The 11,986-nt window shown below is 41.4% G+C and overlaps 1 protein-coding gene across 1 annotated transcript in view; it reads left to right on the top strand.

Moving 5' to 3' along the window:
- trhr2 (thyrotropin releasing hormone receptor 2) overlaps positions 1 to 11,986 on the top strand; it is a 19,205-nt gene continuing 7,219 nt past the window's right edge. Inside the window, exons 1-4 of the mRNA XM_029434832.1 lie at positions 1 to 383; positions 1,649 to 1,781; positions 2,593 to 2,744; positions 6,700 to 6,823. Of these exons, the coding sequence (XP_029290692.1) occupies positions 1 to 383; positions 1,649 to 1,781; positions 2,593 to 2,744; positions 6,700 to 6,823 (792 nt within the window). The remainder of the gene's footprint in view (positions 384 to 1,648; positions 1,782 to 2,592; positions 2,745 to 6,699; positions 6,824 to 11,986) is intronic.

Here is an 11,986-nt window from a genome sequence, read left to right on the forward strand (position 1 = left end):
ATGGCCGACAACGTGAGCTCCAGAATCGACACCCCAACCAACATCTCTCTGAATCCCAGCGACGCCGTCTCTGAGTCGCTGGAGTACAAGACGGTGTCAGTGTTCCTGGTCCTGCTGGTGTGTGGTGTGGGAATCGTGGGTAACATCATGGTGGTCCTCGTTGTCCTCACCACACGCCACATGAGGACACCCACCAACTGTTACCTTGTCAGCCTGGCCATAGCCGACCTGACAGTGCTGGTGGCGGCGGGGCTGCCCAATGTGTCGGAGAGTCTGACAGGCACATGGAAATTTGGCCACGCTGGCTGCCTTGGGATCACCTACCTTCAGTACCTGGGCATCAACGTGTCCTCCTGCTCCATCACCGCCTTCACCGTGGAGAGGTGAGGATGGACAAACAACCAACTAAACTGTTCTTAGTGCAGCTTTTGCTGGATTGTACTGTTTGAGTTGTTATTGGCATTGATTTTACTTTTAATAGTGAATGCTTTATCTTTTAAATTGCATAGGTCACATAGGAGAGAACGAGGTAAACAATATGAAGGAGTCAGTAATGTCATCTGATCCAAGCTAATGGTCTCCACCTATTTTGATTCAATTTAAAAAATAAATAAAAATAGAAACCAATGGTACTGCAGGGCGGTCGCAAAATTGTTTGTAGATAAAGCAATTTAAAAAATATATTATTTTAAAAATTATTTTGTTTAAAAAAAAAAAGTTTTGCCAAGCACATTCACATTCCCTTCTCCGCTGTACGTTGCGAAGGGCGGCGACACACACCTACAGTCAGAGACAGAGTGGAGGAAAGGAGAGGGGTGAACTAAAAGACATTTCCGCCAACCAAAACCAAATACAGAAACCCGCTGCAAATACATTAAACACGACCCAATACAGAAATGTTTATAGTTATGTTTGTAACTTGTAATAAGGAGGAAGTAAGTCAAATTACCAGGAGGTTTTGACAAATTAAATTTAACATATCACTTAATTTGTTTATCAGTTAAGTGCTGCCCATTATTTCATTACAGAAAGGGTCAGTACACATTTTTAAATATTAGTCATGCCAACAAACTGCAACTTATTTTGACTTCTTTCAAACGATTTGCAATTTATTTTGTCCTTGAACGTTACTTGGTGACAATGCTGAAAGTAACTACAGCTTGTCTAATGTTAGGCTGTTTCACAACAAACAATAACTGCGTGAAAGGTAGAAAAATCTGCAGTTAAACTGTATGATACAACTTGTAAAATGGTTGACAGTACATAATCACATAAGCACATAATCCCCTTTGTTTTGGAAACTTCTATAACCTAAAAGTTTAAACTGACTGGTCACTGTGACACCCCTTTACGCTAATCTGTTGACAATTTAACATGTTGGTCTCATGTTTAGATAAGCTCAAGTCACCTTTAATTAAGTCATGAGGGCAATATTATTAGGTCAGACCTAAAATTTCTGATCTCTATTAACACGGCAAAAACTGTTGCATTAACGTAAAGGCTGCAGCAGCACAAGGCAGAGAGAGAGAGAGAGAGAGAGAAAAAAAATGGGACCAACGCAGTGGTATCGACTTACCAACAAATTGATGGCAGTTAAAAAATTAACAGCATATGACATATGAACCCTCCATTTCCTCTTTGCATGCAGGTACATAGCTATCTGCCATCCTATGAAGGCTCAGACAGTGTGCACAGTGTCCCGGGCCAAGCGGATCATTGCCGGGGTTTGGATCTTCACCTGTGTCTACTGCATGCTGTGGTTTTTCCTGGTGGACATTCAGGTTATAAATAAATATACTGCATTTTGCATTACATTTTGTGTGTTAATGATTAAACTGTGGGCAGCACGGTGGTGCAGTGGTTAGCACTGTCTCACAGCAAGAGGGCTCTGGGTTCGAACCCACTGGCCAAATTGGGTCCTTCTGTGTAGAGTTTGCATGTTCTCCCTGTGTTAGTGTGAGAACTTCTCTGGGGCCCTCCGGCTTCCCCCACAGTCCAAAGACATGCAGGTTAGGTTAATTGTTGACTTTAAATTGCGTTTGAATGTGAGCATGAATGCTTGTCTGTCTCTATGTGTCAGCCCTGTGATTGCCTGGGTATGTGTCTCACCCAATGTCACCCCCCCCCCCAACCCTGTAAAGGATAAGCACTTAGAGATAATGGATGGATGGTTGCTTTAACTGGCTGAGGGCGACAGCAGATTAACTGTCAACTATTAAGAAATGAGGTATACAGAATAATTTTCTCAGTGTAAAAATACACAGTGAATTAATGGATGCAAATATACATTTATCTGCGTCTATATAGTTTTATATTGCTAAATTACTATGTGAACACACTTGTAGACTATATAAATTAATAGTGTTTCAGTAATTACATGAATCATGAACAGAGGAACAAAATGACTGTGATTACTCAGCCTCTTTTGACATATGCTGGTTCAACTGCAGGAGGATGTGAAACACTTTTTAACAGTTCTGCACCCTTTCTGAGAGTATTAACATTGTGTTGAGATGTTAAAGATTATTATGTGCATCACAGCCGGTTGCCTGTTTTATTACAGCGTCTCTATGTTGACTGTGTAACATTCAGGCCAGCCAGGACGGACATGTGCAATGTGGCTACAAAGTGAAACGGGAGCTCTACCTGCCCATCTACCTCATCGACTTTGCCATTTTCTACGTCATCCCGCTGCTCCTCGCCATCGTGCTGTATGGCTTGATAGCACGGATTCTCTACCTCAGGTACTGTAAAAGGTCTTTGAAACCATATTAATGAAGACAATAATTAATATTCATTCCTTTATTAATAAGGGTCACTTCACTGAATTTACACATAATGTATATCTACCTAAGCCTGTAAAAGGGTGGCATAATGTCTTATGTGGCTCTGGAGGAGTTTTGTCAAGTCTGAGAGAATAACCCTGATGATGTCATTAGGTTTTTACATTTTTTTAAATATTTCTTAAGCCTTGGAGCTTAAAGATTTATAACAGAAAGCCTGCATTACAAACTGGAGGCATTGAGTTTGCAAGATATGGGTAAATACAGGGCAGGAGTCAAGTGCAAGAGTCGTTGTAGCTTTATTATGGAAAACATAGGCTCCAGTGGTTTTGGAGATGGATCCATACCAGCATCCGCTTCTAATTTTAGCATTAGCGTTAACTATGGGTGAGAGGAGCCTTCTTCACCTACTAGTAGGTTCAGAAGCCTGTATTCATCTATTCACATGGTTGAATGAATACAAGATGAAGCATACCTCTTGTGTCCATCCTAATACTAGGATGGGTTGAATGCAGTCTAAATTACACTGTACCATGGTTCTCTCGAGGCCTTTTTGGTTGTCCCAAAAAGTCGCTTAAGACTCTTCAGTTGATCTAAAATGCAGTGGCACGTGTATTGACAAGAACAAGGAAACAGGATCATATTACTCCTGTATTAGCTGCTCTGCACTGGCTCCCGGTAAAATACAGAATAGAATTCAAAATCCTTCTCCTGACTTACAAAGCAATTAATGGTCAGGCTCCAGCATATCCCAGACTGCAGGGTTACTTGTAGTTCCTAGAGTCTCTAAGAGTACAATGGGAGACAGAGCCTTCAGCTATCAAGCTCCTCTCCAGTGGAACCAGCTTCCAGTTTGTGTTCGGGAGGCAGGACACCCTCTCCACATTTAAGAGTAGGCTAAAGACTTTCCTTTTTGATAAAGCTTATAGTTAGGGCTGGCTCAGGTTTGCCTTGGATCAGCCCCTAGTTATGCTGCTATAAGCTTAGACTGCCGGGGGACACCTCCCTGCTCTCTTCCTTCTCTTCCTCTCTCCTCCCCTCCCTCTCTCTTCTTCTCCCTCTCTATCTGTATGCATTTATGTAAATGTATGTTACTAACTCATCATCCGGGGTATCATCCCCGGAGTTTCTGTGTCTATCATGTGGCAGGTTGCCACTGATAAAGTTTACGTCAGTATCAGGAATCGTGGCTCTGCCTGCTGCCCTGGTCCTGCTGGACACCGGGAAGCCTTTTTGACATTATCCTGGATTCATCCATACTTTCTCTTTTTCAACACAACATAATTTCTGTCAAATGTTGTATTTGTACTGTGTTGTTTATCCTGTACACACGACATCTATTGCACGTCTGTCCGTCCTGGGAGAGGATCCCTCCTCAGTTGCTCTCCCTGAGGTTTCTTCCATTTTTCCCCCTTTAATTGTGGGGTTTCTTTTAGGAAGTTTTTTCTTGTGCGATGCGAGGGTCAAAGGACAGAGGGTGTCGTAACCTGTACAGTCTGTAAAGCACACTGAGACAAATGTATAATTTGTGATATTGGGCTATATAAATACATTTGATTTGATTTATGATTTGATTTGAAATATGATGCGCATCTCCAATAATTGGTAACATTTCTGGCTCGATTTGATCTAAATAAATCAAATCAAATCAAATTGATTTAAATAGCCCAATATCACAAATTACACATTTGTCTCACGGGGCTTTACAGACTGTACTGCAGGGCTATTCAACTTCATTAGCAAGTAGGAATTAGCCGAATAGGAAAATCACTCGGGGTTTGTGGGCCACACAATACTTTGTCAATGAATCACTACAAATAACTCTTACTTACAGTAGTTGTAGGAGCCAATTAGCACTCCTGCTATAAGTAGGAACCATTGTTTGTTGACTGTCGTGCTCCGCCGGAAAGCAAACAGTTTTTGACCATACAGACACGCGCACACATACAAGTTGGCGAAGGTAGCGTTTGCTCCCGCAGGCTAACCTATTGTGTGTCTAAATGTCATGGTATGTTTGCTGATGGAAAAAGAAATAAACGGACTGAATGTTCAATTGCAAATGTTTGGAATCGGAATCTTTATTTCAGCAGGCAGAACAAGAAGTGCGTCAACTAGAGCAACAAAGCGGAACCCCAGTGGCTTAAAGCGTTGGTTTAGCCTCTACAGTAGTGTTAATAGTAACTAATACATGAAATGAACTAGTCACGTGCATCCCCTTTTTTCACTTTAATTGTATCACCATTCATTACAGAAAGCAACCAGTCCATTCAAAACAGTAGGAAAGCTATGGCTACAAGGATTCACACAAAAGTGCAAAATGTTTCATCTTTAAAACCAAGGAGACATGAGTTTGTTTTCCAACAGGTCCATGTCCACTAATGTAGAAATAAAGATGAATATAATAAAACAGTATTCATCACATTACCAGTAAGTAGCCCTGTTTATAATATCCTCAACACTTCCAAACATACATAAGGTGCTTTGAAAACAAGTCCATATCCATAAAATGAAATACTAAATGCAAATAGAACATAGTGAAACAGTAGCATCAGACTCACAATAACATGCATATCTTACACATTTTTACAATTTAACAGTAAGTAGGCTTGTTTGAATCATAAAGCAGATCTGTCTTTGCATTTACACGTTGTATTCTTTCATCACGGAAATACATTTGTTGCACGATAAACACACCAGTTTATTACTTGTTGCGGCTGGCAAAGTAAATAAATATTTGTCTGTCCATTCGCTCTGGAAGTGACTATTTTCAGAATCAACTCTAGGTTTCTTTGGCTTGGAGAGAGACATTTAGCTTGCCAAGCTAAAGTAAGGGAGTGACTTTCTCGGTGGCCTGACAACCTAGTGTGCAGCGTGAGCTTGGCAGGTGCGGACAGAGTCCGCTGCAGCTCTGAGTGGAATGGAAACACCTGCGTTTTCGCCGCATTTTGTGTGAATCAGGCTTTAGTTTTATTTATGCTATATATGCCAGCCCGATTTGCAGGCAACCTCTTGCGGGCCAGAAAAAAGTTCAGAAGGGCCGTATCCGGCCTGCGGGCCGCTAATAGCTCTGCTGTACAGCATACAACACCCTCTGTCCTTAGACCCTCGCATCGCACAAGGAAAAACTTCCTAAAAGAAACCCCACAATTATAGGGGGAATTGTTAGAAACCTCAGACAGCAACTGAGGAGGGATCCCTCTCCCAGGACAGACAGATGTGCAATAGTCGATGTGTGTACAGGATGAACAACATAGTAAAAAATACAACATCCATGTGACAGAACTGATGTTGTGGTTTAAATTAAAAATAGAAACCAGGATGATGTAAAAAAAAAAAGCTTCCACGATTTATGATCCAGACGTGACCATTAATAGTGGCAACCTGTCAGATGAGAGACACAGAAACTCCAAGGATGATGTGGTGTCTGAGGTGTCAGGTGACGCAAACAGGAAATCCTCCATAGACCAGACAGTGTCATTTCGTAGACCACTCGGTTTGGCTTTTGAAGTCTTCAAAAGACCTGTCCTCCGTAGACCGGGAAGGCTGCGTCCACCGAAGGTTGCGGTCCTTGAATTGAGTCCCAGCTTGTGTCTGCTTTTCTGTGTACATGTGTGATGAATAAAAGAGGATTCAAATCCTCCATTTCCATTCCATTCCGTTTAAAGCTGTGGCAGTTAAGTGTCTTTTTTGGAATGTGCACAATGAAGCATTAGAATGGTAGTAACAACAACTGATAGAGACCTTCCAATGGGCTGATAACGTTCGAAAACCCAATCAGTATAGCCTTTTTTCAAGATTTCGAGAACCATAAATAAACCCAACAGCACATCTTAAATCAAACCACCTCCCAACACCTTAATTTAACCAAGAAACTAAAACAACCAACAAATGTAACATATTGCTTGTGTCCGTCCAGCCCTCTGCCCAACCGTCCTGACACCAGCGCCACCACGTTGCGTCGGAGCTGCCGCGAAGCCTCTGAAGCGGGAAAGGGGGGTCGCCAGGGCCGGTCAAAGAGTGCGCTCTCCTCCAGGAAACAGGTTTCTGCCTCTTCCCACATTTTCCCCCTGTCCCATTAACCCCTTGTGTGCTCTTTCTTGCTTGCATCTTGTCTTATCCATCAAGTACTTGCTGTGCGATAGCTTTAGTCACATTTGACCCCCGGCACATCTTTGGCTTTGTGAGTGATCTGCTGGGAATATAGAGGCAATGATTCCCTCTTAACAGCATGGTGATGATGTCCCTGCTATCCATTGCCTCAGAAAAGTGGCCTCTTTGCAGCTCTCTGTCCTGGCTGTTACAAAGCCCCGAATGCAATCCTGGCAATAATGGCTTCTTTTCCTCAGGTTGAGCAGTCAAAGAGCCTTTTTACTGAGAAAGCCCTCTCTCTCACAGGTTGCATGGTATGGCTGCAGTGCTGCTTTGTCTCTTGGCTGTAGAATACATTCTCTCAGGCTTTTTGGTTGTGAAAGCATCTACCTTCAGAAGCCTTTATCCACTCAGAAGGGTTACAACAAAGTTCCTTATAGTCCACAAGGAACTAGTTTTGTGTCCACATGTTGTTATTTCAAAAGATTTATAGCAATTGAAAAGCCAAAGTGCAGTACGGTAACGTGTGTTCCTTACTCAAGCAATAGTAGTTTCTATCTCTGTTTTTTAAATTTAATTTCATTGTTTAACAAACATATTCACATTTTTATATTTGAATCTAAAAGAAAATAGATTGGCCTATACATCTACTGTATTTCTTTAAAATTCACTCAAATCAAATGTATATAGCCCAATATCACAAATGACACATTTGTGTCAGTGAGCTTTACAGACTGTACAATCAACTATGCATTTTCCTGTATCCCTCGTCCAGCATCTCCACCCCTCTGTTTGTTTAGAGACATCTCACAAACCTACATACCAACCATGGAATGCGCTGAAATAAGCAATATTTCCCAAAGGACACATTTACAGTGATCCCCTGACCTTTCATCTAGTGCCATCATCAGGTTAAAAATACTTTCGTTACCAATACTGTATTTTACTTTGTTTATGACCAAATACCTGTAAATGACATTAGACTTCTAACGGCTATTGCTTTCCTCCATTTCTGATTCAACAACGTAAGTCAGGAAAAGAATCTCAACGCTGATATGCTTTCGCAACACCGCATTCGCCTCATTCGCGTCACCTGGTGCAAATTTGCTACTGCCGTCTTTGCATTGACTTTATATGTAATTGCACCATGTGAAACTTTTCTTCACGTCCAGTGTGTATTCACCATAAAGCTTCATTTAGAAAATCAGGAAACAAATCATTTACAAAATCATATGGAGATCTTACAGTTTTAAGTGTTTGAGTTCCAATTCCCCTTGATCTGTCTGTTTTCTTGCTGAACCATAAGGAATGGACTATTTGGTCTAAGTTAGACGACTGAAGACTCATATTATATTGAGCTGAACTTTAGAATGTGTTTTGGCACCAAATAAGGACTTTGCTCTCTTACATTGTATTCATGTTCGAAAGAGACAGGAGGAATGATCAAGACACCAACAACTCTTTCAACCTACATATGACATTTGATGTTTGTACTAACGAAGACTTAAAAAGGCATTTGATTTCTGTTATCTCACATTTAAATTAAGTGTACCTCTTTCCTTGGAAGGAAGTTGAGGGATTGCTGGGAGTTCAGAGATGAACTCAGTCTTGCGAGTAGCTGACCGGCAGTAAAATCCTATTATAATAACCTAGAAATAACACAAAAAAAGTACATTCTGAAAATGTTCACATTTATAAGACATTTTGGGTGATGAGGTGCCACAGAGTGTAACGTTGACAGCAAAAGAACATGTAGAAAATATTATAATGACGATAAAGTAAACTTACCCTTTATGGAACCCTCCAGCTCCAGACATTTTTTACCGGCAGCTCCAGCATGAACAGTTTGCTTGCTTGATAGTGTTGTGTGCGACCCCCAGTGGACACATTTGAAATAGCAGTTACTTTTATTTAATTGCAGTGAATGTCTTCTGTAATTTTTACACTTTGCAAAGTCATCCCCCTGGCCGGATTGGACTCACTGGTGGGTCAGTTTTGGCCCGTGGGCCGTATGTTCGACACCCCTGCTTTAGTAGCTAGTATAGCATAGAAGTGCTAATGCTGTACTCTGCTAATGTTCGCTCCACAGGTTTGTACAGAGAATAATAATAACATTAAATTGTATTTGTAAAGCGCCTTTCAAAGCTAAAAGCAATCTCAAGGCGCTAAAATGCAGGACAACAACAGACATAAGGGGTTACGGAAATTCTTTTTTGAAGAGAAAGGTTTTTAGGCCCTTCTTGAAGGAGTCGATGGCCTGTGGAGGCCTCAGGTATTCTGGGAGGGAATTCCATAGGTGAGGAGCGGCTGATCAGATGGCCCGATCGCCCATGGTGCGGAGCTTGGTCCTGGGGAGGTGGAGCAAAGTTTATTTTAGAGGAGTGGAGGTTGCGTGTGGAGGTTTGTTGAGGGAGGAGTTCCTTGAGGTACGGAGGAGCATTTGCATGTATGCACTGATGGGTGAGTAGGGAGATTTTGTACTCAATCCTGAATGAGACAGGAAGTCAGTGGAGGGAGTGGAGAATGAGTGTGATGTGGTTATATTTTCGCACCCTCATCAGGATCCTAGCGGCGCTGTTCTGGATATATTGGAGCTTTTGAAGGCTCCCGTTTAGAATCCCGATGAGGAGAGCGTTGCAGTAGTCCAACCTTGAGTAGACAAAGGCATGGACGGGCATCTGACAGGGAGAGTGTGGGGCGGAGTTTTGCAATGTTCCTGAGGTGGTAGAAGGAGGTCTTGCACAGATGTTTGATGTGGGTGTCAAAGGTCAGATGAGGCTCAAATCTTACACCCAGGTTGGTAACTGATGGTGATAGGGGTATGTTTTGGCCAGAAAAAGTGATTGGGTTATCGGGGAAGACTGGACCTGGTGTGGTGTGCCAACTAAAATAGCCTCTGTTTTTGAGCTATTTAGTTGAAGGAAATTTTCTTTCATCCAAGCCTTTATCTCCTCAAGGCAGGTGTTTAATGATGTTGATGATGATGATGATGAAGATGTCGACAGTGGGGCTTGCATGTGGCATCGGGTTGGTTTTTATAAACGTAATGTTTTATAAACTTATATCTCCTTCATACCTCTCAGGGTTTTGTGGATTTCGAGCTCGTCATGGTTACAGGTTGTGCCTGGGGCACATGTAATAGTGAACGAGTATCACTGACTGGGTCGAACTCCACAAAACAAGCCTGAAAATCTGAAAAGATTGCATGGAACAGAGCCATATTGATGTCATACCCATCGGAGCTGATCAATGCTTCACTATGACTGGCCAGTTTGAGGAGTGAGACTTAGCATAGGGTCAATTCCATTTAGCTGCTTTGATTTCAGGTGTCTGGTACCGTGCATGCTTGCACACTGTCACTCACTGGAACACTTAAATACACTATTGCTCATCCTTCCAAGACAAGTCACAATGGCTGCTGTAAAAAAGGCCTATTATTTTAAAGAAGCATTAAATTATACTTTGCCAATTTGGGGGCAGCAGAAATAAGCTGTGTATTATCGCCATATAAGGTTGTTGTGGTGAACGAAGCTAGGTACTAACTTGGTCTGTTTGCTTTTTGGTGCCGGACATCTACAGTGGGCTTAGCAGCCCCATGAAACAAAGTTGATCTGGAATTGAGAGTGAACCATAAATTCAATTTAAGTTTCATAAAACCAAAACAGTGAGCTGATTGAAGCTAAAACACTATGTAGAACTGAAAGGAACTACTTACTTCTCTGTGGGTTCATAACTACAAGTGAGACCTATTAAATTACTATTTTTTTCCGTAGTTTGTGCAGCTTTAAGGTTTTTGTGTACACAGGCCTTTCCTTTTGACTTTTTATCAAACAACCACATATTTTCTAACAGAGCTCATGTATTGTACTAATGATTCAGTTTTATGCCCAGCCAAGCTGTGAAAGTGCTCTAACTACTATTGAACGATGTCTCTTCAGAAAAACTATTTTATTTCTGGACTGCTCGATGCCTTGAAAGGTGTGGTGTACTCCCATGTTCCAACAAAGAATTGCGTCTGCAGGTTGTACAAAGTCTTAAACTAGAAAAGTGCCTTCAGTAGAGTGCATATTACTGCCAGGTGTGTTAAGGGGCATGTAGGTGGGGAACAGGGAGTGCAGAGCAGGCTGCCTGATAGTAGTGTATTGAAGGGGAGACAATATTCAGGCTACATTATTACTATTATTATTATTATTATTATTATTATTATTATTTATTTATTTTGCTAGCCCTATAGAAAAAAGACAGGATTAACAGGTCTAATTTTAAATTGAGTCAGTTAACTGCCGTTTGTAATCGTTTTAAATGTATTTTATGTAACTAATAACCAAAACTTACCATTTAATAATGATGGTTATTATAAAGTGTTACCCATAAACCTTTTGTTATCAAAGTACAAATACCTCAGCAGTGTACTTCAAGAGGAGTATATATATCCGGTACTTTCATCTCTGACAAAAGTTTGGTAAAATATAAACACTGTAAAGTGCCTGGAACTCCAAACTCAAAGTACTTATACCCCCAAACAGTACTCAGCTGAAGTACTTAAGTACATTTATACATTTATTTGATGTAAGCTTGTTGTGCTGTCACCATAGACTGTGGTTGTCATATTAAACTGCAGTTCATTGTTTAACGATTCGTGTTCCATTCAACAGAAACTATCGGTCCTGCTGTGTGTTTAGCTCCGTTAGCCAAACACACCAGAGGGCTCTGCTGCCCACTGGCTGCTAACAGCTAAGAGCTAAATAACTCTTCTCCCAATGATAGTAACTATAGCAACAGCATGAGAAGGCGCACTCCGTTGTAATCAGTGCTGGGTTCAGTTTGACATTTGCTAAGAAATAGTTATACATACATATGCATACATACAAAAATCTATTTTGTCTTGGTAAAGCTCTTTATTTGTCCCAAATGCATTTTCTATTGTCTTCGAGACATTGGGACACCGTTTGTGTCCACTGCTCTAATGTTTGATGAAATGAATAAAACCACAATTGTTCGTAATCAGGAAACACTTTCTAATCAGGCAGCTGTGGCTCAGGCGGTAGAGTGGTCGTCCAGTGGTCGGAGGGGGGGCCCTGCAGTCAACATGTCGAAGTGTCTCTGTGCAAGAT

Source organism: Cottoperca gobio, chromosome 6 (genome assembly GCF_900634415.1).
Source record: "Cottoperca gobio chromosome 6, fCotGob3.1, whole genome shotgun sequence".
Taxonomy (NCBI): Eukaryota; Metazoa; Chordata; class Actinopteri; order Perciformes; family Bovichtidae; genus Cottoperca; species Cottoperca gobio.